At 42.1% G+C, this 27221-nt stretch overlaps 1 protein-coding gene across 6 annotated transcripts in view; it reads right to left on the bottom strand.

Moving 5' to 3' along the window:
- The window catches only part of FAM13C (family with sequence similarity 13 member C), a 389871-nt gene that overhangs the window by 148103 nt on the left and 214547 nt on the right, over positions 1–27221 (bottom strand). For all 6 annotated transcript variants that reach the window (XM_029609761.1, XM_029609762.1, XM_029609763.1 and 3 more), the window contains one exon: positions 24797–24881. In XM_029609761.1, the coding sequence (XP_029465621.1) occupies positions 24797–24881 (85 nt within the window). The remainder of the gene's footprint in view (positions 1–24796; positions 24882–27221) is intronic.

The raw sequence follows: 27221 nt of genomic DNA, 5'->3' as shown, positions 1-27221 counted from the left end.
TCTCTCTCTTTTCTTTCAGGTCGCTGTCTGGAACCAGTACTCACTCCTTGAGGGCCCATGTTCCCGGACTCGCTGCCTGAGCTCACTTCTGCTTGGAAGAAACCGCTGCCTACACCATCAGTGAGTTACCATCTAGACTCTCTCAGAGTGTTCCCTGGAACCAGGTACTCGCTCCTCGAGGGTCTGCCTCTATTCCAGCTTCTGTGTTACCTTCCGGGAGAAGCCTCTGTCACAGCTATTGGGGATCCTGTTCCAGTGTCCTGAGGGACTACAATCCCAGCTGGGCTTCATCTCTACTCACTACTGCCACCTCTGGTGGCTTCTCAACTCTGTTTAATAAAAGATAATTCTGTGTTGTGTGTCCTAAAGCTGAGCCTGACCTGTGGCCCCTCACGGGACTTCCCCCTGAGGGCGTGGTCATCTGCCACAGTGTCCAAGGGTCCACCCAAAACCTTACAAACAATAACAATAGATAATCTGCAAGAATAGATCTCAATTTATTACAAGCATCTTTATCATTCAATAAAGAATCAACTCACCAGTAATGATTGCCTGTGTCATTATTGGTCAGATAAAATTTAAAAATAATAGGGGCATGATCAGCCCACATGATGATCATATCTCAGCCTCTTGCACCCTGGAAACTAGAAGTTTATCTATTAAAACTAAGTCAATATGGGAATGTCAATTATATGGTTTAGAATAATAAGTATAATCCCATTCCGATGTATGGCACAGTCTGCAAATACTGACTACCCCTATTCTAGAGATAAAGGTTTTTAGGATAAAATTATCTTTTTTTTGGAGTAACTTCCACTCCCCTTGAATTATCTAAAGTAGGGTTCAGGGTAATATTAAAATCTCCCCCTAAAACTACATGACCCACAGCTTTGGCACAATAAGATCCAAAAGCTTCTGGAAAAAGGGCTCTTGATCTGAATTTGGAGCATAAATATTCAGAAGTATATATGTTTCTTCTGCTATCACCATATTTATCATAATATATCAGCCTTCAATGTTCCTATATATTTCTAGAAAGTCAGCTACAACATGTTTGGAAACTAAAATTCCTACTCCACCATATTTATTTTTTAAAGTACTAGATGCTAAGAACTTCCTAGGGAACCCTATAGAATGTAATAACCTCATCTTTTTTTTCCCGTAAATGTGTCTTCTGAATTAAATCTCAATGCCTCCTGTTCCTGTTAAACAGTGAGTTCAAGCCTTTGGCATTAAGAGAAACAACCTTAAGAGCCAATTTGTATGAAGAATAGAAAAAGGCTAAAACCTCAATATAGCCCAATAAGGCACCAAAAGAATACAAGAAAATAATAATAAAATAAAAACATTTAAAAAGAAAGCATACACTTAAATTCTCATTTCTCTCATCTATGCCCTCCCATCTCTGTCCCCCCTGACCCGGATTTTCACTAAATGCGGATGAGTCCCCCTCGAACTGGTTTCTCCCTAAGCATACTTCATTCCTCCTCTCACTCCCTCCTGTGTTACCCTACCCCCTCCCTACCCCTTCTTCTCCCCCCCTCTCCTCACCCCTTCCCTTCACATTTGTTATTTCATTTTATTCCCTATAATTGTACATTTTGTATATACCTGCAATCTTTGCCTACACTAATTTATTAATCTAATTTCATTCTTCTGTCACTTTTCCTCCTTTTTTCTCTTTTTTACCCTCTTGTATTCATGTTATTTTAATTTTAGATTAATGCTTTATTTCCCCTACCTTTCCTTTCTCTCTAATTGTTATGTTTCAATATGTTCTAATTGTATTATGTTAAACTTGTTCGATGTAAAGCGCCGCCACAGGCACTAGTTTCATGTTTCGCTGTGAACCGATGTGATATCATTGATGAATGTCGGTATATAAAACCGTTACATAAATAAATAAAATAAATAAAATCAAACATCTTCTAAGCAACAAGCATATTTCGTATAGTGGGAGAACATACCCCATCCAGTAATTTAGAGTACCCATCTAACATGCCTCTTACAAACATTGCCAGAGCCCCTTTCACAATTTCTCCCCACCCAACCCTAATCCAACAATTGCTTATACTTCAACTGAAATATAAGCGATATTGCAATCAAATAGATAACCCCCAACTCCCATACGAGTCAGACCTGCTAGAAAAAAAAAAGTTATGGTATAATATTGAAAAGTTAGAGCACTCCTTCAGCAACTGCAGACCTAAGAATGTCAGTTACCGGTTTCAAATCTCTCCTCTTTTGCAGTGTTTGTGGAGACAAGTCATTAAAGACAGCAACGTCATGATTGCACCACTGAATAGAGAGCCTTTGGCTTTCCTCATCTTTCACTGCAAAATTGTGTAAACATGTAACTATATCTCTAGATTTATTAGGCTGTGGTCTGCCAAAGAACAATGTGCTCTGTCTACCAAGATCTCCTTTGTAGTCTTTCCAGTATTTCCAGACTCCAGAACAGAAGCGCAAATCGATTCAACTATTTCATGGCAGTTTGTATATGTATCATTATCAGGAACTCCTTGTTCCTGTTCCTGTTTTCCAGGTCTTTCAGCTTAAGAGCCAACTCACATTTATCCCGGTGTCAAGGCTTGCGCACCTCAGAGTGCAATTATGTTAAATCATCTGCATATTCATGCCCCGGCTATTCAACATCAGTCTGCCTTTGATCCATATCAGCGATTTCCTTTCTGAGTTCCCTGACTTGTTGAACAACTTCAATCTTCACTGCAGCAATTTCAGACTTTTTAATTCTTTAAACCAGGTAAGCTGTTCTCTGGAAAGACCTCCCGTATTCAGAGAGCTTTTATTGGGGCCTTTAGTTACATCAGATTTTTCAACCTCTGGCGCCATGCAGGAATCACAGCCATCCCTGCAGTGGGCAGAACTCCCTAAAAATGAAAATTCCCAAAGGTCTGGCGTTTTCTTACAGGTCACCATGATTTTAGGATGCCGCGGCTCTATTTAGATCAATTTTTCAAGCCAGCAGGAGTCAGGGAATCTTCCAAAACAAGCGCCGTTGCCAGGAGCTTGAGAATTAGACAGCCATCTTGAGCAGGTGACATCAGCACCTCCCTCTACTTTGAACTACATATGCAAATTGACCACCTTATTCATTGTCCCCTACTCCAGATAATTAGTGAATAAGTTAAACATTGGTCCCAGTACAGATCCCTGAGGCACTCTGTTTACCCCTCTCCATTTGGAAAACTGATCATTTAAACCAATCTAAAAATAGGACTTTTCATCCTGTCCCATGACTTTTAAATTTCCAGAGGAGACTACCATGAGTGACTTTATCAAATGTCATCTGAAAATCTAAATACATTATTTACACCTTTAAAAGATTCCAGTAGATTAGCAAGGCTTTCCTTTCCTAAATCCATGTTAACTTTTTCCCAATAAGCCATGTTTATCCACATGCCCAGTAATTTTGTTCTTAACAATATAATTTCTACTATTCTGACATTAGTTTCCTGGATCACCCTTGGAGCCCTTTATAAAAATAAGTGTTAAATCATATAGTCTTAAGCACTCATGAAACTCAGAATTCCCCCAGAATCTTTTGCAGATAGCAAGAGAAATTCAGAGATTTTAACTATTGCATGAAAGCCCTCAGAACAATATGAAAGAACTATGTCTTTGAACAACAACAACAACAACAACAAAAAACTAGTGGCTGATAAGAATACTTGTTAGAGTTTATCAGAAAGATAAAACTGGAATCTCTCTCAATATTAAATATTAGCAATAATAATAATAATGAGGTTTTCAAAGGTAAAAAGTAATGAAGTCTAGAACAACTTACATAGGACCACATACCAAAGTGTTTAGCCAAATTTACTGACCTTCAATTAACATAGAAACATATAACCATATTTTTTCTAAATTAATTTCTAAAAAAAATACAATAACCTTAAGTAAACATTAGGCAGTATCACATATACCAACAAGTATAGAAATAATCAATAATAATAATGTGAATGTGATGTCAAAATGGAAAACATGGCACCAAGGAGATAAAGCAAGAAAACAAAAAGAAGAAAGACATCAATTGCCAACATCTGGGAGGCAGGACTGGGAGAGGAGTTGCATTAGCATGGCTATTTGCTTTGTTTCTGCGGCAGTAGGAGTTAAACGCTTGGCAAAGAAAGGATATTTAAACTTTTTTGGATTGTGAAAGATATCAGTTCTGGTGTTGATAGGTATGTGGTTCCCAAACATGTCCTGGAAGACCCCCCAGCCAGTCAGGTTTTCAGCATATCCACAATGAATAGGCATGCGGTAAAATGCCTCTATAGCATGCATATTTTATCTTATACATTTTCCTTGTGGATATCCTAAAAACCTGACTGGTTGGGGATCCCCCAGGGTAGGTTTGAGAACCTCTGGTATATAAAATAAACTTACTGGTTTATTGTCTGGGAGATATTGGAACAAGTTCCCAGGGACCAAGATTCCTAATCTTCACCACTATCAGAAACAACTGGCTATCCTCTTCAGATACGGTGGCAGATTTTAATAATAGGTTACAGATTACCAGTAGCAGGTCTGCAAGTTCATATTTGAGCTTCTTTAGAACAATAATGAATATCAGTGATTTGCTACTAGTTAGCTTTTCAATTTGCTCTAGCAGCTCTTCCAGATATACAGCATTTGGTTTATGTTCCTCTGAATGGTTCCGATGAGTATCTAGCCAACATCCTCTGCTGTGAAGTCTGAAGCAAAGAATTCATTTAGTTTTTCTAAAGTGCCTCCTTTACCCTCCAGTCTAATGGTTCAACTGGCACCCTTGCAGGCTTCATTTTATGTACTTGAAAAAGGTTTTATCATCTTTGGCAATTTTCTCCTCAAAATTTCTCTTGGCCTGCCTAATTGATGTTTCACATGCAAAATGAGATAGTGGCCTTGGTCCAGTTCCAGGGGCTATAGGAGACACACTCACATTGCATCTCCTGTCAGATACCTATAAATCTGTTAAAACTGCTGCACACCTTGTCACTGACAATGAGAGGAGAGAGAGAACGAGAACGAGAGAGATCTAATTTGCCAGTGCATATGCTCTCTCTTATTTTCTTCAATAGAACCTGTTTTCCATTTTGTAAAGGATGTATTCATAGACCCTTGGGCCAAGGCAGGATTGGCGCAACCTGCAGGAAGGAGCCCTGCAGATTTCCACCATCGGCAAGCAGACCCAGGCAAAGCAGAGACCCAGTAGGACCTTCGCCTACACCAGCCCTCATTCCCCTCAGGTTGGGGCGGATTTTAAGAGCCCTGCACGCCGGTGCAGGGCTCTTAAAACCCCGGGACTCGCATAAGTCCCGGGGTTTTCCGAGGGGGGCGTGTCGGGGGCGGGGACGAGCAGCGCACCGCTTTCGGGGCGGGACGCGGCGTTTCGGGGGCGGGCCCGGGGGCGTGGTTTTGGCCCGGGGCGGTCCGGGGCGTGGCCGCGCACTCCGGAACCGCCCCTGGGATGCGTCTAGGCGCGCCAGCAGCCCGCTGGCGCGCGGGGATTTACTTCTCCCTCTGGGAGGCGTAAATCCCCCAACAAAGGTAGGGGTGGGTTAGGTAGAGGAAGGGAGGGGAAGGTGAGGGGAGGGCATTAGCGAATTCCCTCCGAGGCCGCTCCGATTTCGAAGCGGCCTTGGAGGGAACGGCGGCAGGCTGCACGGCTCGGCGCGCGTCGGCTACACGGAATAGGCAGGCTTGCGCGCACCAATCCAGGATTTTAGCGGCTATGCGCGTATCTACTAAAATCCCGCGTACTTTTGTTTGTGCCTGGAGCGCTAACAAAAGTACACGAACGCGCCGTTTTTGAAAATCTACCCCGTTGTGTCTTTGGGTGTCAGGGCCGGCAGGTCTTAGGTGAGGTCTCTCCTGATGGCAGACAGGAGGTCCTTGGATAGCTTGGGTCATAGGCAGACTGAGGTCAGATGGCTCCAAGGTTCAAGCGATGGTCAGAGGCAGGTGGCAATCAGGTATATCCGAGGATAGGGAGTGGTCAGAGGCAGGCAGCGGTCAAACGAATCAGATCAGGAAGAGGTGAAACTAGGTATCTGTCCAAGAGGAGAGAAGGGACAGAAAGACAGGGTAGACGGGCAAGGAGAAGAATAGGCAGGCATCAAGGAAGAAAGTGAAGACAGATGATAAGGCTGGAACGAAGACAAGTCCGCTGGGGAACACACATTATGCATTATGTCAAGTAGCTGGACATATTCCCGAGGCATCGAAGCAGAGCTGGCAAGGGCCTTTTATAGGGCACAGCATCTGAAGTCATCCAAGGGCACTGCGAGGCTTTCCTGCCACAGCCCTTTAAATACTGAGTAGAGACACGTGGTATACTTGATAGCATGCCATATAAGGTTGGCAGCGATATTCAGCCGCGTTGGAATCAGCGGCATCTCACTGCACTGAAGTGGTGGGCTGGCCCAGGATGGTATTGATGGCGGCGCCTTGCCGCATGTGCTGACGGCATCTCGGGATCACTTGGCTGGACCAGGCCCGGAGGTGAGAGCGGCAGTCCGTGAAGATAGCATAATAGTACCCTTCCTTCAGTTATGTGCATAATAGTACTTTCTTCAGTAATGTGCAGTTTTCTTTACTCAGATGGTAGTTTCCTCAACCAAATGATTTGTTTCTTCCCATAGTTCACGCAATTACTTGGATGAAAATTGCGCTAAAAGCTAAGGGACTGTCTCTTTCAAAGTGAGTTGGTGGAGGCCACCCCTACTAACCTTCTCAAACTCTTGATTGGAGAACTAGACAGGACTGTGGGATTCTTTTCACTCTCTCTCTTCCTTTTACTTTTTTCCATAGATTGGGTTTGCAGGGTTCATATCTTTTCATCTTTGTCGTTGAGAAGTGAATCAAGGCTTTTCTTGGCAAGACTGTTTTCCTTTTCCATGCTCTTTGGTTCAGATCTCTCTTGCTCTGGCTATTCCTGTAACTATTTATAGGCCATTTTAAGGGCATTTTCCTAGGGAAGTTGCAAGGAGGTCTGAGTTTCTCAGGCTCCCTATAAGGCGTTGGAAGTCTCGAAAGGCTGGAAGTCATGATAACCAGGCAAGACGACCCTTCGGATTCAATACAGGATCCGGTACATCCAGGTCCCTAATGAATAAGTTCCAACGTGGACCAGTCAAACTGTGGTTGATGTCTCTGGAGCCACAGCAGGCCTAATAAAATCAGACTTATGGCTCTGGACAGGATGTGGAAGCTAATGACCTCTGTGTGAGGAGCCAATACGTAATGTGAGGTGCACAGTGGACTGGGTCACCTGCCCTGAAAGGTGTTCTCCACAGATGGACGAAAGTGCCAGGGGTGGAGTCATGGGAACAGTAAGTATTTGGATTGATTGACAAGCTCTTGCTGTATGGAAGTTCCCCCTGAAGCCAGAGTTTACCAAGTCTTGGGTGGAAAAACATATGGGAGACTGTTCCAAGTTGACTGGCAAGAGAAGTTGGGGAGTCAAGGCGGTGAGACCTAAGATCATCCGCCCAACCGACTCTGGGCATTGTATACCTCACATTCTCTCGGGGCCCTGAGCTAAGACGTGGCCTTGGGCCATGCAATATAAGCAGAGGCCTCCTAGTTGCCTGCGATGAATCTTTTCTTCGGGAGTCAAGCAACAGCTGCGCGACTGCATAGGCTCTTTCGGTGGAAGGGTCACTGGCGTTGCGGTATCAGTCGTAAGCAATGGTTGGAAGAACGATGCCCATGTAACATTTCTACATGCTGGGCGGCTCTCTCCTGTAGGCACCAGTCTATTTTCCCTGTGAGGTCAATGAGTGTTTTAAGTGAGGTAGGGGGCTCCCAGGCAGCACACTTATCCTTAATTTTAGGTAATAGGCCTTCCAAAAAAATAGCAAGCAAGCTGTCTCCCTGCCAGTTCAGCTCAGATTTCAAGGTCCTGAATTCCACAGCATACTCCGCTAAGGTTTGGGGCTCCTGGCGCAGCTGAAGTAGGTCCAAGGCCACTGACGTTGCCTGACCTGGTTCCTCAAATGTGGCGTTGAATTGCTCTGTAAATTGTTGGAGATCCAGGATAGGATTCCCTCTCTCCCAGAGAGGGGAGACCCTGGCAACACTGCTTCCTCTAGCAGCGAGAGAATATAAAAGTGGTTTGACCATCTGGGAATAATGGGGCCTGCAACTGCAACTGAGAGAGCCTATGGCACAGATTCAGAAATCCTTGGTATTTCTTGGAATCCCTGACAAAACGGGGTGGAGCTGGTAACTGTGGTACGCGCCAACTGAGTACTGGGAGCAGCACAGGTACCACTACTGGCAGAGGCAGGGTGGTAGGTGCAGGCAGGGCATCCCGTTGCATGGTAAGACAGTCTACAGCTACAGTCAAGAGCTCCAAGGCAGCCTGTTGCTCCTGGAGTTTGCGAGCCATGTCTGGGATAGCCTGCAGCATGGTCAAGTCTGCCAGATCGAGGGCCTCAGCAACCTGTTGCATTTGTGGATCCTTGGGCCAAGGCAGGATTGGTGTAACCTGCAGGGAGGAGCCCTGCAGGTTCCCACTATCGACAGGCAGATCTGGGCGTAGCAGAGACCCAGTGGGACTTTCACCTATACCAGCTGTCTTTCCCCTCAGGTTCAGCCTTTGGGTGCTAGAGCCGGCAGATCTCACATGGGAGTCTCTGCTGATAGCAGATGGGAAGTCCTTGGATAGTTTGGGTCGTAGGCAGGCCGAGATCAGATGGGTCCAAGGTCTGAGCGATGGTCAGAGGCAGGTGGTGGTCAGGCATATCCGAGAACAGCCAGTGGTCAGAGGCAGGCAGCGGTCAGGTGGATCCGAGATTAGGCTGAGGTCAAACTAGGTATCCATCCAAGAGGAGAGGAGGGACAGAAAGGCAGGGCAAGCAGGAACAACAAAAGGCGGGCATGGAGGAAGAAGCTGAAGAGAGAAGACAAGGCTGGAACTGAAAACAAGCAGACTTGAAAACAAAAACACTGGAGCAACACGCATTACATCAAGTAGTTGGACCCATTGCTGAGGCACTGAAGCAGAACCAGCAAGGGCCTTTTATAGGCCACAGTGTCTGACGTCATCCAAGGGTGCCTTGGGGCTTTCCCGCAATGGGTCCTTTAAATGCTGAGCAAAGATGTGCACACTAGGGTTAAACAGTTAAATCTTTGCTTTTAAAAATTTGCCCTTGATGACCAGTTAAAATATATCTTCCTAAATTCATAGGGCAAGCAAATTAGCTGGTCAAAAAAGGGGCATCTCCAGGGTTGTTCCTAGGCAGACTTATGTCTCAGCTGATTAATACTTACAGGGGTAGACTCAGAAGTAACATAAGGAAATATCCTTTCCCAGAATAGATTGTGAATACAGGAAACAGTCACCCAAAGAAAACGCTGGAGACAAAAGCGTTTGCTTTGTATGCTGGCGGCGTGAATATCTTACCTCATGGTTAAGTGCAAAGGGAGAGACCCCAAGAGGTAGATTTTATAATTTAGCGCGAATGTGTACTTTTGTTTGCGCACCAGGCGTGAACAAGAGCACGCGGGATTTCAATAGATATGCACGTAGCCGCGTGTATCCATTAAAATCCGGGATCGGCGCGCGCAAGGCTGCCAATTTTGGGCAGCCTGTGCGCGCCGAGCCGCACAGCCTGCCTCCGTTCCCTCCGAGGCTGCTCCGAAATCGGAGCGGCCTCAGAGGGAACTTTCTTTTGCCCTCCCCTCACCTTCCCCTCCCAAACCCCCCCCTACCTTTATCGCTGGAGGCAGACGTAAATCTGCGCTCGCCAGCGGGCTGCTGGCGCGCCATCACCTGACCCGGGGGCTGTTCCGGAGGGCGCGGCCATGCCCCCGGAATGCCCCCGGGCCGAAACCATGCCTGCGGCGCCACCCCCGAAACGTCGCGTCACCCGCGCCACGCCCCCAAAATGCTGCGTCACGACCGCCACGCCCCCTGGCACGCCTCTCCATGCAAGCCCCGGGACTTACGCGCGTCCCGGGGCTTGCTCGGCGCGCACAGGGGGGTTTGGGGTAGGTTTTCGGGGGGTATGCACATATCCTACCCCTTTGAAAATCTACCCCCAAGTGTTTCTCTCTGAGCCTGGGTGTTCTCTGGTTGCTGGTCCCATGGATTGCTTTGTCTCCCGGCTGGAAGGCCAAAGGTACCAACTTCGATGGAATGCCATTGGAACGCACCAAGGAGACAGGAGCACTTTGACGTGATCCCAGCTTTGATGTCACACTGAGCTCTGAAGTTAGGGTCACCTCACTGCAGCCAGCAAGTGGTGCTCCATCCGAGGCTTCAGCTATCTCATTCCCCGGTGATGATGCCAGTGTTGTTGTCGAGCCCAGAGGGAGCGAGATGGGGACCTCATTTCCAGCAGATTGTCGAGCTGCTGGCCATATAGCGGGTTTTCAGCCTCAGAATCCAATTGAAGCGCTTAGAGCTACAACTGGGAGCAACATCAGGTTTGCCTGTAGTTAATCTCCCAGTGGTGGAGTCCCTCTCTCTTTCTCGGCCTAATCATTTTTATTTAGAATCCATCTGGGAAGTAGTGATGTTTATGGGCCATTCTCTTTCAGCCCAAATATTTTCTATTTCCTCAAAAATTGATCAAGCAATGTCTAAGGTTAAAGAACAAGAATCCGAGATTAATATTATCAGAACTCAGTTGGATCAGGATGAAACTGCTGCAACTGAACAAAAATCTTCTTAATTCTGTAGTTAAGGATACTCTAGTAATCATAAAACATTGGAGGTTTTTTTTAGAACTATTCTAAGTGTTGTAACCTGCGGCTGATTAATTTTCTTAGGCTTCCTATGACTTCTCCTATTGATTTGTTTAAGAGATTTCTTATAGAATGTTTAAAGATATCAGAACAAAATACATTCCTACCATTTCTAAGATTATGTTCCACAAAATAAAAAAGAGCAAGTGGAGAATCGACAAATGGATCTCTTAAATCTTCTGCTTTTTTTGGAGAGGCGTGAAGAAGAAGCCTCTATTTTAGCTACCTTGTTGGTGTTCTTAACCATTCTCTATCAGAATCCAAAGCTATTATGGCTTTTTCTTAAACTAAAAATGTTTCCTCTCTGAACTGTTAAGTTAGAATGTTTTCTGATATTTCTAGAACTACTCAAAAGAGAAGACGACAGTTTTTGGTGATGCATCCTGCTTGCTGTGTTAGAGATGGGGGCTTTATAACATTCATGCAAATGTGTTGTTAAATATCAAGCTAAAACGTATGGGCTTTTTTTGATCCCTCCCAACTCATTGCATTTCTTAGTGTCAATAAAGAGCTGAGATCTCCGTTGGCTGAATCCTCTGAAATAGTACCAGAATGATTGTGCCCTAGAGTATTTATTAAGCCTTGGTTTGAGTTCATAACATCCCTTTCTTTGTTAAATTGAATGCATGGTTCTCCAGTGGAGCCTTCCCTTTATTGTGGACTAGGTATACAGTGTTAGTGTCCAGGGTTTTTTTTTCATTATAGCATCTTTTTTTTGTTTTTCTATGATGTATTATCACTATAATTGTTATTCAAGTTTTACTTGATTTATTTATGCTTTGAAAAAAAATTAAGATTTAAAAAAAGAAAGCAGAAGACAAGCAGAGGTTCCTTAGTTGCACAAAAGCAAAAGTAAAACCAGAGATTAAATAAGATTTTGATTTTACAACAGGAAGACAAAAGTGTGCCTTGAACTGTTATCTTAGTTTGTTTCTATAGCTATGGCACTTGGTTCGTGAAGTTCTAGTTGTTGCAGAGGTCCAGGAGAAAACTGGAGTCTTAGTATATTGTGATACCTTTTTACAGACCAACAAAAAAGATGTAATTCATAGCTTTTGACACTACACAGGTGTGCTTCTATGCTATGAAACAGTTTATTCTGTTAGATAAAAATGTGACCTGCCACCATGGCCCAAGTGCACAACAAATGATGGAAGCATGCATGCCAGATGCTTGATTTCATCTACACTTGCCGACAACCTACATTGCTGAGAAGGGGTATATGGCCAGCTCTTCTTATGGTGGAAATCGCTCAGCAATTCACTAGCCAGTTAATATTCAAGTGCTGCTAATTACCTAAGATTACACAGTATGACAAATTCATCTACAATAGGAACAGATTTGCTATCATAAACATGAATAAGCATTTGATAAACGCTAGCTTGTAGGACCAGTTGAAATGAGACCAGTTGAAATTTGTACTTTTGCACATCAAAGCCCTCTGCAACTGAATATGATTCCTTATGAATACGCAAAGTCTAATTTTTTAAAGTTCAGGAAATTAATTGTCGTAATTATTCTATCTGGCTTTTAATTCTGATAGCTAGATAGCTTTTACTTCTACAGGGCAGTATTTCGGGATAGTCAGGATAGGGTCTTATTTATCAATTGCCTTTTAATAATATTTAATGTTTTTATATTATATGATGAATATATTTTAATGGTGCTCTTACGTTTTAATGTTTGTCTTTTGACATTGGTATGTTTCTGACTTTGACATTGTCTACATTTTAAGGATTTGATATTGATGTATTTTAATGTTTTGATATTTTAACAATAAATCGCCTTGACCTATGGAATAAAAGGCAATATAGTAATACAAATTTAATAAACAGTAACAAAAGGTGACAATGGTGATGAAAATGATCAAGAATGATAATATTTTGTTCTCAAAATGAATATATCAGACAAAAGGACAAAAAATATATTTTTTTGTATTTCAATTATTAGTTAAGGTTCCCCATAAGCCAGCATATCACATTAATGCATATGACTTTTTCTCTCTTCTATTTTAAACATTTTAGTCCATAGGAGACAGTCCTCTATAGCTAATTCACTTGTACAATGGCAGATTGCAAAGTGGATCATATTTTTAACTTTTGTATTGATGATCATTTATTACAATTACACTACTGAGAGAGGTCACTTAATCTGATCATAAACATTGTATTTTTTTTTTTAGTATTTTAGTGGCTTTTGCAACTTTTACAAAAATAAAGATTAACAATGAAATGAAAAGGGACAAAAAGGAATCCGTGACATTCATTTTATATCATTCAAAAAATAATCTATGAATAAATACTAGAAAATGGCTAAAAACTGACCAGACAATTAGACCAGTTAAAAGAAAAAACTTGTCTTTTTGTAGCTGACTCTAAGGTGGACACCCATGAAGGAGTAGCTAGAATGAGAAGTGATCTAAGAAAGTTTGAGGAGAGGTCCAAGGCTAGGCAGTTAAGATTCAGTGTCAAAATGTGCAATCATGCATTTGGGGTGCAGAAACACAAAGCAGCTGTAAGCGATGGGAGATGAGAAACTGATGCCCAAACCAAGAGAGAAAGACCAATAAAGCAAGAGGGAACGCTATCTAAGAAAGCCGTTTAGGCAACAATGATGATTAGACGCCAAAAGTAGTCCAAGTATTGAGCTTTGAGAGGAGACGTATATTTTATATCTGTGCCCGACTCAGGCCGAGTTTCGCCCAAACAGAGGCTGCCTCAGGGGCTAAAATCAACAAATAAACAATGTAAACAATACAGGACATACATAAATACATTAAAAACCACATAAAAATATTTTTTAAAACCATAAAAAATGTCTAAATAGCAGTGGTATAGTGAACAGTCGGCATCAGCGTTTACTTTTTGTATGTTCTATAAGTATAAGTCAACTGTTTTTAGAGCACACTTACTCTTTTTTCAGTGTGTTTCCGGTCATTTATTTCAGTGCACGATAGTCCGAATTAGCCACGAACAGTTTTAATGTTTAGTATTTATTTTTATTTTTTTATTCTGTCATATTGAAATACATGGGACATATTTCATCTTTTTTTAAAATTGGTCCGCACTATTTTTATATTTGTAAGCGTTTAATCAGGTGTTATAGCGTTGCACTGTGTTTAATGTTCAGACCCACACACCTGTTTTAGGATTCCAATACACATTGAGCGCCTGCATGCCATGCTGTATTGTATCAGCCAATGGTTTGAACATTTTTTAGTTTTAATTATTCATTTTTTGTATTCACATTTTCAATGAGTTTTTTTATTTTTTCTAACTGTATGTTATGTCAGTCTCCTCTCTTCTCTGTTCAATTTTTATCATTTTTTTCAGACTAACAGACTACCTGTAATTTGGCGCACTAAGTTTAAGTGAATTAACATAGTGCTCATCTATTTACAGGTAAAATTATGATATTCCACTGTATTTTTGGTTATGTCTTATCTTTACTTCAGTTTGAGTTCTGTTTATGATTTTACTTATTTATGTGTTACCTGGTATTAGACATTTTTTATGGTTTTTTAAAATATTTTTATGTTGTTTTTAATGTATTTATGTATGTCCTGTATTGTTTACATTGTTTATTTGTTGATTTTAGCCCCTGAGGCAGCCCCTATTGGGGCGAAACTCGGCCTGAGTCGGGCACAGATATAAAATATACGTCTCCTCTCAAATAAAGCTCAATACTTGGACTACTTTTGGCGTCTAATCCACATTGTTGCCAAACCAAGAGAGAGACCTGGAGGTGACAAGTGTCTGATGATCTACCTGAAGGACACAAAGGAATGTTACAAAAGTAGTGACTAGGACCGGACTACATTCAGAGAGGCATAGTAATGCTAGCAGCCGTCCCTCTACCCCACGTGGCCGTCGTCCCTACCTTCTGGCCCCTTACCGTACCTTAGACAAATTATGCATTTGTTTTGAATACATGGAAAACACAGAAACTGTTGTTGGTATAAGGCCGCAGCTTTTATTTAACACACCAGGAAAAACTTCCCTGGATACCTAAGCTAGTATGATGTCTCCACTGCTGCCCGCCGTAGGGACCAAGAAAGGCAGCCTTACTCCACGGGCCCCTCGCCATGTCCACCAGCAAGGGGGCCCTGACCACCGGCACATTCCGCGCCCCACCTTTTAGCACCATCCCAGGCGCTGATCGGCTACCACGCCGTCCTCTGATGAAAACAGCATCACTTGAACCCGGGTAACCGCCCCCTCCTTCTCAGCTGCGACATTAACACGCCACAATGAATAATATTTTGAACTGTACTAACATAAGTATGCTATCTGCTGATTGTGTTAGCTATTACAACAATGTATACATAATATTGAAAGCTTAATATAATACACAGTGTTAATCTTCCCTTCGAGCATCGCTCTTTAAAGACATTGTCAAGTTTTTTGCTAACTTATTTCCGGGGGTGGATGGGTTTTTCCGGCGCGCGATCCAAAAGGGGGTTCTCTGGCCTCCGTCGCGGCCCTTTAAAGGGCTGATGACATCATCGGCCGGTGCCGCTCTCGGCACGGCTTAGTGCCACGTCATTGCACTTGTACGCGTGGGGGGGAGGTGCCAGGTCGCACGCCGACTCTCTCACCCGTGTCGCCGCGCGCCTCTTCTCCCCCTGCTTTCATCGTTCCACCGTCCTTTGTGGGAGGACGGCGCTTCGGTTAAGGGTGGGTTCTGGCCAGGAGGCACAGGCCCACCTATATATCAGGAACAAAAAAAAAAAAGGAGGTGCTGTCCCTGTATAGGTCATTGGTGAGGCCTCACCTATTGGCCAATGCAATATCGTGTGCTGAGCCTAGCGCAAAGGTAAAGGAGCACTTGGACATGTGTTTTGGACGCACAAGGCTAACGCCCAATGCAATAAAGGGATTACTGCATGCAAAATGTACATCCAAATCAGCATGTAAGCTAATAGCACTCATCACAGGCAAATGCATGTACATGAGGCTATTAGCTATTACCCCCAATGCAAAAAAATCACTGTGCACCTGACGCACACATTTTAACACGGAAACCTTAATGCGCTCTAAGCCATCTGAAAAATGCCCCATAAAGCCACAAAAAAAGCCCAAAATACTGCTTTTCTGTAAGCAGCATGAAAAAAAAAAATCTTGCCAGTAGTCAGGTTAGGAAATATTCATACCCTAGAGGAGAGGAGAGATGGGAGAAGGATATCATACAGACTTTTAAATATTTGAAAGGTATTAAAAACGCACAAGAGACAAACCTTTTCCAATGAAATGGAAGCTGTAGAGTCATGATATGAAAAACTCCAGGGGGTTGGATTCAGGAATATCAGGAAATATTTTTTCATGGAAAGAACGGTAGATGATTGGTGATAACGGAATTCAAAAAGGTGGGGATAAGTACAGAAGATCCTTAATGGTAAGAGGATGGAAATGAAGCACTGGAGTAACCTTTAGTAACTTTTCTGTATGTGGGAAACCTGCACAGGAGTAGCAGTTACAACTCTGAACACTTCGCTGGCCAGAGTGGATGGACCGTATTGGTCTTTTATCTGCTAATTATCCTAATTTAAAATTAAATAACTATCCCTGCTGGGTTCTTGTAAACTTATTTAGACATAAGAAATTGCCCTGCTGGGTCAGACCAAGGGTCCATCAAGCCCAGCATCCTGTTTCCAACAGAGGCCAAACCAGGCCACAAGAACCTGGCAATTACCCAAACACTAAGAAGATCCCATGCTACTGATGCAGTGGTCCAGTCTCTTCAAATAGTGTGGATAGACCTTTCTATTTCAAGGCTATTCTCCTGAACATCTATGCAAGACTTATAAATGAGGACCCAGATTTTTATCCTTATCAGACCCCAGCAAATATATTAGCAGGTCTAAAGAAATTTTAATCTTGTATACAATACTGTGACAGGATCATTTGGCTGAAGACACTGGCTTCCCTAGGTTGAAGCTGTATGAGTACAAGACACAAAGACAGACATAGCCCCCAGGATAGAAAATAAAAGTGGGGGATTATCAGCCTTTGGGAAAGACCAAGACCAACAGGGGCATGGGGAGAGTTCTCCAAGAGCTGGGAAGGCAGAGGCACCCACAGCCCTATTCACTGAGGCAAGTGTTCAGGAGAGTATGGGGATTAAACCCCCTGTTTACACCCTTACACCCCCTGCAGACCAGGCCCGCCTGTCCATCCCTTTACAATATCCAATATATTCTGCTGATCTTGTTACCCCAAAATTTATTGTAATCTGTAAATTGCAACCCTGTAATTTTGTTACCCTGTAATTTATCATAACCTGTAAACTCAACTATATCCTTCAAGTTAACTGTAACCTGTTTTTACTGTATCCTGTTAACCCCTGTTATTCTCCTCTCTGGTATCTTGTTCAGGTCCCCGTTACTCCCGGACCCCTATTAGTTGTCCCATTCCCCCTCCCCTGTTATTTGTAATTTCCATCTTTTGTTATTATGTAAACCGATATGATGTGTACTTTAATGTCGGTATAGAAAACTTAATAAATAAAAAATAATAAATAATAATAATTAACACAGAAAGCCCAGAGTCAGGGGAGACAGCACTATTCACACCAGGGGAGGAGGCGGCCATGAAGGTGCTGATGGACTGGTCCTTCCCTTAAGTGGAAGAAACAAGGAGGGGTTTGCCTTGCAATCCGATAAGCCTGCAGAAGGACTCTTTCTGGGATTAAGGGAATCACTTAGCCTCAGTGTGGGGAGGGTCGCTGAGGTTACAGTGCAAAATATGACAGAGTAGGTTTATCAATGGCATGGGTGAGGACTATTGGCCTACAATAACTATTTTTTGTAGTGGATACTGAAGCCTACCCCAAGTTTTGCAGGGGACTTACAGGAGTCCCCTGCTGGACTGGTGAGAAGTACATGCAGGCCCAGGAGCTGCATTTGTGTTTGTTTGTTTTGGAATTATGATCAAGTGCTCCTGTATAGGCCCCACTGAAGGCAGCAGCAACAGGCCTTTGCCCCTCTAGCACTGGAAGCGAAAAGAAGTTATTGGCCTGAAGTTCATCCTGGGCATAGCCAGGGAAAAGAAACTGCTGGTCCCTGCTAGAACTAAACGTTTTGAACTTCACAAATCACTGTTGGCTCTGCACAGCACCGAATCTGGTCCTTTACAAATACCAAGGACTGAAGCAATCCATTCCCGAATACTGGGAAGTTATTTACATTGACAAACGATATGGAAAAACATAATCAAAATTCACATTTCACGCAGACTGATGAGCTCAATCAACCCATTTAAAACATTCTGTTACAGAATGTGCTCCTGACACAAAGTTAAAGTGTACAAGTCTCAAATTAGAATTAACAGATATAAATCTGGGAGACACAAAGCACTTTCATTCAAAAACATAAGCCCCTGTTTCTCAATTATCCTGCAGACCCTGCAAAGTTTTTTCTTCAAAGTGCCTCAGCTTGAAATAAAGGGCCAAGGTCCGTTTTAATTTACAGCATACCATTAACTCTTCCAACAGGGACAATAATGGAACCCTACTCATTGGGCCTATAATTGCTCACAAGATGTGCCAAGATTTTTTAAAAAATGCATAGAAGGAACATCAGATTCCTGATTAAATTGCTCAAACGACTTGTGAGTTCTCTCACTAATATATATATCTGTGCTGGTAACGTATTCCTTTTTTATACACATATTTAAGTCTTTAAATTAGATTAAATCTGCAAATCTCTTATTATTCCAAAGTGGAGTTAACAATGCAAGATCACCTCCATTCCCCAAATATCTATGGGGTCTATTCATTAAGGTGCGGTGCACGGTAACGCATACAAAACCATATAAACCACTACAACTTCTCCAAAATGCTTCAGCAAGACTCCTTACAGGAACTAGAAAATTTGATCGTATTATCCCTTCTCTAATCAACCTTCACTGGCTTCCAATAAAATTCAGAACCCAATACAAAGAATTATCCCTCATCTTTAATATTATAAACAATTATGATCCACCTCCTCCAGGAATAACAATAAAAAGCTAAAAGTCTTCTTACAGTTCCTTCAAATCTGAACACTGATTGGGTTCACAACAGCAGGACTCAAACTATGGAACGAACTACCCGAATCAATAAAACTTAATGGAAAAAAAGAAATTCAAACAAGAACTTAAAACCTGGCTCTTCAGAAAAGCCTATGAACTTATGTAAATAAATATCAAGTAAACCACTTAATGAACATTATTATTCCAGAAATATTACTTCTTCTCAGCACAGCAAATAATAATTGACTAAAATCTATTCAAAACTGAAACAGTAAATATCAATATTAGATCATTAACTCTGAATGTTTTGATTATTCAACAGTATTAAAATAGATACAATTACTTTAAATAAGATCCTGTTAATTCAATATTATACAATGTAATCAAATGCAATTTATGTGAACCGTTGTGATCTTATGTTGGGACAACGGTATATAAAAAGCATAAATAAAATATTAAGACACGTTATTTACTGCAATGCACATTATTTCTAATGGAGCCTGCTGGCTAGTAACGCATGCGCATCTTAGTGAAATCAAATTGGTGGAAAGTGGGTGACAGACCAGAGCCCGGTGAAGAGCACTATTTGGAGAATTTACCTGATTTGCTGTTTGGTTATGTAGACAAGCACAAATTACACGATCAATGTGGTTATCAACTGCAATTTGGAATAAGGCACATAGTGGTCTAATCTGTGCCAACTTTGAGACCCATAAAGTTTAAAATTTGGTGTAAGTCGTCCACATGCTTTCCATGGTTTCTGTACAGTGTTAAACTGAAATGAGGGCCTTTACCTGCCCAAATGAATCTATGGGAGAGTCCTTCCAATATTTTAGATACAAGGGTAATGTTTGTACCCGACTTCTAATCTTGTCACATTAACCTTTAAAAACCACATTAAAAACAAAGGTAGCCATAAAAAACAATCAAATCAAACCTGTAGAAGCTTAGACTAAATACAACCTATTTAGAATATTAATTCTATCAACCACAGAGAAAGGAAGGAACCCCCACATAGTGAATTCCAATTCCATTTTGCTTAGCAAAGGATCAACATACTGAAAGATATTATTCAGATTTGTATCCACCCATACTTTTTCAGCTCAACCTTAAAAGGAAACTCCTGTACTTCTGTTTAAATTATGTATATAAATAGAGGTGTGGGGAGCGGGGGATGCTGAGCAGGAAGAGGTAGGAAAGAGGTGGTCAGAGGTATTCTGGGTAGGGAAGGGGAGAGAGAAGGGCAGAAAGGGTTGAGCAGATGAGGGAGCATGGGGAAGAGGATGTGGGGTGTGGGGTGACAGGGATATGAGCATGTGAAGGGATGATTGAGTAGTTCAGAGAAGTGAGGGGTGTTGGAGGCATGGAGGGGAGTGACTGGGTACAAGGGCCATACTATGCCTGTTTTGAGAATTTGCATTTCTTCTTCTTCTCTCTTTGAACTTTGCTTAGTGTAGGAGGAAATATATTTTTGTTGCTAGTCTCCAGTTTTGCACTGCATGCAGAAGCTTTTGTTTTCACATTTGTAATTTGTGGTCTTTTATTCTATATTTGGTGAAGGCAGGTCTGTCTGTGTTCTGTGTGTATGTGACTGAGATGAGGTACTTTACTAGAGGTTTGTATCAGCCTTATTTGTTGCATTTTCTCAATATTATATTGCACTAGTGGTGAATTGCTGCATTTTCATGGGTAGGGCTATTGCTATTTTATTTCTTGGAGTTAGTGCTGCTGCAGTATGGCAGGTTTGATAGATGTGTACAGAGTGGGGTTTGTTTGTATTATTTTACAATGCACCTGGTAGTAGGGGGAGTTTGTGATGCTGTTATTAAGACACCAGAATATCTTTTTTGTATGGTGAGTTGTACAGGGAAATGTCTTAGTTCTGTTCTGCACCCATTGTTAGGAAGCAGGGGATTCCTGTGGATGCAGAGCATATGCTTATATTTAATCCTATGATGGTCAGTGTGTCACAATGAGAGCATCATCTCTCAGATGTGCCCTGATGGAAAAAAGGTTGAGAACCACTGGTTTAGATACTATAAGAAGAGTTTTTCATATGAAATAAAAGAACTTGGGACACTAGCTTTGTCATCAAAAGAAGAGATTTTTTTGGGGGGGGAGGAACCTGGAGGAGAGACCCCTCGGTAGAGAGGTATTTTGGCAGGGATTGAGTTCTGGCTCCCACCCTAGTGGTGTTGGAGTCGGAGCGACAACAGCAGACCTGCCCGTAGCCCCGCCCCTGTGAGGTCATCTTTGGGGGATGGATTGCCTTTGCTTTAAAACTGAGACTGCTACGGCGTTGTATCGGAGGAACCTGGAGGAGAGACCCCTTGGTAGAGAGGTATTCTGGCTGGGATTGAGTTCGGGGCTCCTACCCTAGTGGTGTTGGAGTCGGAGCGACAACAGCGGACCTGCCCATAGCCCCGCCCCTGTGAGGTCATCTTTGGGGGACGGATTGCCTTTGCTTTAAAACTGAGACTGCTAAGGCGCGCGCCCCTTCTTAAAATGTTTTTCGTCTTTCTTAATACATCTTTACGGGCAGGAAGAGAAAAGTAAAAGATTGGACTTCCTCTGTAGAAGTTCCTGTGAGGGGACCACGTCGCAAGAGGGGTAAGTCATCCTATTCGAAGAACAATTCCTGAAATATCTTTTTCTTCAGGATCCCCATAAACTCAAGGGCCACAGCAGTTGTCTCAACCTAATATGAAAGAGTCCAGCCCTACAATCCAGAGCAGCTTCCTTGGATTAAGAGAATCGGAGAATATTAATAATATATTGACTAATGTAATTAGTAATATAGAAATTGAAGGGGAGCAATTGGGTCAGAGACCTCAAGAAATGGTCATGGAACCCATAGACCCCCAGAATATTACTCTGCGAGATGTATGGAAGGTTTTAGATAATCTTCAGAAAATGACTAATTCAATTGAGCAGAATAGAATAACTACTTGTGAATTTAAAAATATAATGGAGAGGCATAATAATCGTTTGACACAACTAGAAGAACAAGGTAAAACTTTGTCTGCCCAAGTAGTTGTACTTCAGGATGTAAATAATTCCTTTATAAAGAATGGGTTAGTAATTCATAGACAGATGGAAAATTTGGAAAACAAAAATTGCAATAGAAATTTAAGATTATTACATTTTCCTGAAAGCAGTTTAATATCTGCCATAGAATTGCTTAAAAATATTTGGTAGAGGTGTTATCTATTACATCAATTGATGAGGCAAGTATATCAAAGCTATATTATATTTCAAAATCCAGATTAAGGACTCAAGTGAGTCAAGAGGATATGGACCTTGTCCAGCATTCCCCAAATTTAACTTCATTTTTGGAAGCATCTCTCGCCAATATACCACAAGGGTCAACATTGTTAGTTACCTTTTGTAGAGAGAGAGATAAGAATCAGGTTTAACAAAAATATTTTGCAAATAAGGATTACAATTTTTGTGGACAAAGGATCCAAATATTCCCTGACGTAGCTAGAGCAACACAATTAAGGCAGAAACAATTTCTGACTTTAAAGTCTAGAGTGTTAGCCCTAGGGGCAACATTCTATTTAAAATTTCCCTGTAAATGCTCTGTTTATCAGAAAAATAAATTTATCTTCCAAGATCCTTCCCACTTAGAGTCTTTCCTGGCAGATAAAGAACTAGGCTGAGAAATGAAACTGCAAGATAAGTATATTCTCCTATTTTTTCTGTAAGGTGAGATTACAGTTTTCCTATAATTATATTTTGAAATATCCTCCCATAATGTGGACTAAATATTATTGTTTTGATCACTTGTGGCAAGAAGGCTGTTTTCCATTATGTTGTTATTTTCTCAAAACGAAATATTTTGTTTGTTTTTACAATGTTAAACTGTTTAAAAACTTAATAAAGTATAAATTAAAAAAAAAAAAAAAAAGAAGAAGACATTTTTAATGAAACAGAGTGTCCTTAACTCATGGAACAATTTTTTAATAAGTGCAAAAAATTACAAAAAACATATTAAAAACTGCAGAACCAGTTGTCTTTGGAGAATGATTAATTAAAAGTGTCTATATAATAAAAACGGTGTGGTGATAGTCCAGCGAGTGTTAAGGTAAGCTACTCTTGCTGATCAAACCTCACCGGATTCAACATGTTAATTTTATTGATATCTTCTTGGTAGTTGTGCTTTAGAGTATAGTTAATAAGGGATTCTTTCGAGGTACATTACCTAATGTTAAATACAAATGTAGTGTACTGGGACCCCCTCCCTGACCAGCATCCCCTCTTATTTCCTTCTCACTTCCCAGCATCCCCGGCCCTGAACCCAGTCTCCCCCTTTCCTACCATCACCCTGATTTCCTGAGACCTGTTACTGGGCTGCCCTGTGCGCATGGCTGGCCCCGCCTCCCTGGGTAACATAACTGGCCAGCTGAGTCAACAGCTGCATAGGGACTAAGGAGGGCTCATGCCATTACAATGATGGCCTGCAGCGCTGGCACCCAGCCCTTTCATGAGTGCACGAATGCCTCCCTCCCAGATCTTGCTTGTACACTGCACCCTGTGCGGTTCCCCGGTGTCTACCCCTTCTGACAATCCTGCTCACTCTGTTTTCCTGCTTCCCTGTCCAGCATCCCTTTGACACTCTGAGAACATGTGTGAGAGTGTGTGGAAAGGAGTATGTGTGAGAGAGAGAGTGTTTGATGAAGGGAGCGTGTGTGTGTGTGTGTGATGAAGGAAGAATGCACGTTTATGAGTGACAGAGAGGCAGTGTGTCAGAGAATGAATGCGTGTTATATAAAGAGAGAAGAGACCACACACACACACACACACACACACACCCCCGGGAGACTAGAAATCAAAACTTCCCAGATATGGAAAGCAGGGGATTTTTTAAAAATCCTTACTAGTTTTAATTACTGTGTGTTACTTGATGTGTCAGCAGTTTTGAAATATTTTATGGATGTTTGGAGAAATTTTAAAACATTTTATATACATTTTTTATTATGGGATGTTCTATTCATTAGCTGCTTTGAAATTTTTTTTTCAAAGCAGTTTATTTGTATGGTTTTACTGTTATGATTGATGTTTTTGTTTCTTGCTTTTACTATTCTATTATGAAGAATGGTGATGTTTCTGTTTTTCAATTGCACTGTATACAGCCCAGTTTGTTGCAGTTTCCAGTTTAGATTTTGTCTGCATATTTGTATTTATACTTTACGGTCTCTTTATTCTGTATTTGGTGAGGGTCTGTTTATGTTCTGCATCTCTGACCAAGGTGAGGTATTTTGTTAGTTTGTAATTTCTGTGTAGGGATCTAGAGCAGCCTGCCCCACAGAGGGGAGCAACTGAGTGGCAGGGAATCTCTTTCATTGCTCTGGAAGGTAGTTCACAGGCAGGATTTAATATGTATGTAAATGTATTAAAATTCATGTAAATGAGCATGTAAATCACTACCCCCTTCCTCCAATGTCCAGTCCTGGTCTATGGAAACGCTGGCAGCCCTATATTCAATGCCAAAAAAATGAGGAGCCTTCAGGCGAAGAGTATAAAGGAAACCCAGTGCTGCTCAAGTAACAGATTGTGCAGCACATCTGCTCCCTTTCACTCATTCTCTGCTGACGCAATAAATTAAAATCAACAAGAGGGAAACTAACAGGCTTGGCTGTAACAAAACAAGAGAATTAGGCATGACAGAAGCAAATTACCCTTCCTCCCAAAACATGCAGAGACTCTTCCAGAAAAACAGTACAGTTACAAAAAATAATTAAAAATATTCTAAGACAAAATTAACAAAAACGTTCTTTTTGGTCTCAATGTTCCCCAAAAAATGCATACATTTGCACCCGCGAACAGGGAAGATTTGTGTTTATTGTCAATTGTGATTTTTATCTGCACGCTTTCAGATGTAAATTAGGAGCATAATATTCCGTATCAACCTTTAATTTGTATCTGCACAGGTTCTGACAGGTGCAAATATTAGGTTAGATTGCGAGACAGCGGCCCTACTAGTAATATTTCAGTCGAGAACAAATCATGTCACAGACGCTTACCTCCAGAAACGACTCCATCAGTCTGCTCACTTTGGGCTGAAGCTGAGGCTGCTTCCTTGGACTCTTGTTCTCGATTATCCTCCTCCTGGGTAGGAAGAAATGCAGAGCACAGATCAGTTTCAAGGGCTTCTAACTTCAGCAAAGAATTCTGCAAGCAAAAGCAGAACATTTGGCTAGATGGAGAACAACAAGAGCGCAGTCAGTGATGGGTCTCCAGCCCCTCAGAATGTCTTTGGAAGAAACGTTTCGTTCACTTGCTGTATACGATTTTCCATGCGGACCCAGGGGTTTCCTAGTTCTGGAAGCCCCAATTTATACGGAGTATTTTGTGATATACGAGAATGACGATTCTGCCAGTAAAATCCTATTTGCTCCAGAAAGCCAATCTGAAAGGGAGGGGGGGGGGGGGGGGTTGTCTCTGTTTTATTTATGCCGAAATATAACGCACAGCATGAGCTTCATGAATGCCACTGACGACAGAACATCCTAACGTTCAGCCCCTCCCAGTTTACCATTCATAAAACAATCCTCTCCGTGCCACCCTGCAGGCGAGCGGCTCAGAGCAGATCCCGCCTTCCCTATCCTCCTTTTAAGTCGCAATATTGCTGGTCTTATTAATGCACGAGAGCTTTGAATTCTCGTTTGAAAGGAGCCCATCGCACAGTCATCGAGGAGGCTACCCTGTCTCCCCGCAGCCCCTCTAACTGCGGCCGTAGCCCTGCTCAGGTCTATTCTCCTTTTCGGTTAAAACAATCGCCGGTTAGGGTAACGTTCTGCTCCACAAATCGGCCGCGAGCAAGGTGCGGTGAGGCAAAGGCCCTCCCTCCGGGGAAAAGCCGGAAGACGCCCAGAGGCGCTGCGTGCGGCACGTCAAAGGCTCCGTGGGGGCTCGCAGGAAAGAAGCGAAGCCCTTCCACAGAAGGCGTGCGCGCTGTTTCTGATGCGCTTCCAAAAATAGCTACTGTGACGGGTACTTCTTGCATTGCACGGCCTTTTACCCAATACATTGGCAAACAAGTCCTCTGACTCATGCTTTTTTTTTTTTTTTTGCATTTTGGAAAAGGACAATAGAATCGTACAAGAAGCTGAGAACGATCCGAATAGCTTGTTATAACATAAAGTACTTCCACATCACTAGAGGATGGCGATAGTGGGGGCAGGGAGCACAGGGCTCTATTTCTAGAGGGATCTGCTCATTTCATGCTTGTTGTATAAATGCACAAATGAATGACTAAGCCCTCGATGGTTTGTTTATTTCAAGGGAAGTAAAGGTAAACGAAAGAAAGTCAATAGGACTAACTAAATTTCTTGACTACGTTTTGGGAGCTATTACTCCCTTCCAAGAGCAGACAATCTGTTTTGTTGTTTTTAAAGTGCTGACATATCCTTTTTAATGTACCTGTTATAGAATATCAGAAAAATTAATATTCTAAGATTTCTAGGCATTTTGTTCAGGAGATAGAGCTAGAAAATGGGAGGGGGGGGGGGGGGGGGGGAGTGTGAACCAATGATGGCAGAAAATGAACAAATGGCCCATCCAGTCCACCTAGAAAACTTCCTATGGTAGTATCTGCTGTGCCATGCAGGTTACCCCTGCATTTCTCTTAAGGGTAGCAACTGTCACTCTGTGCAGTTATCCCCAAGCCTTATGATAACCCATAAAAAAAGTACTGCTATCAAAATTAAACAATCTCTTTTGAAATATATTTGTATTTTTAATTACTAAAATCCCATCTGTCCTGCCAGATTGCATTCCTACAAGGTCAGGCATGGCAGCTGATCTTCAGCTTTCCCTTTATTTCTTTACAGCTAGGGATCCTCTGTGCTTATCCCATGCTTTCTTGAATTCTTTTACACATTTTTGTCTCCTCCATCTCCATTAGAGGGCAAGGGTTGTTTAATGTATCCCCCCCCCCCCCCCTTTCTGTGAAGAAACATTTCCTAATGATATTCCTGATTCTACCCTCTTGGAGCTTCATATCATGTCCTCTTGTTCTAGAGCAAGGGTGGCCAACTCCAGTCTTCAAGAACAATGAACAGACCTAGTTTTCAGGATATCCATAATTAATATGCATGAGATATATTTGCATTTGATGTGTGTATTGCATGCAGATCTCTAGTGTGAATATTCATTGTGGATATTCTGAAAATAAGACTTGTTTGTGGCTCTTGAGGACCAAGTTGACCATCCCTGTTCTAGAGCATTCTTTCCTCTGACATAGTGTTGCTTCTTGTGTATTTCTACCTTTTGAGATATTTGAATATTGTTGTCATGTCTCTCCTCTATTTAGGTTCTCAGGCCTAATTGTAATGTTTTGGGTGCAGGACTGAAAAGAGTATGGTTTTCAAAGTATGCAACTAGACCAGTGTTTCTCGACCCAGTCCTCGGGGCACACCTATCCGGTTAGGTTTTAAGGGTATTCAC

The sequence above is a fragment of the Rhinatrema bivittatum genome, chromosome 7 (genome assembly GCF_901001135.1).
Source record: "Rhinatrema bivittatum chromosome 7, aRhiBiv1.1, whole genome shotgun sequence".
NCBI classification, from domain to species: Eukaryota; Metazoa; Chordata; class Amphibia; order Gymnophiona; family Rhinatrematidae; genus Rhinatrema; species Rhinatrema bivittatum.
Note: the sequence above shows the minus strand (reverse complement) of the source record. Positions and strands in the feature narration are given on the sequence as shown.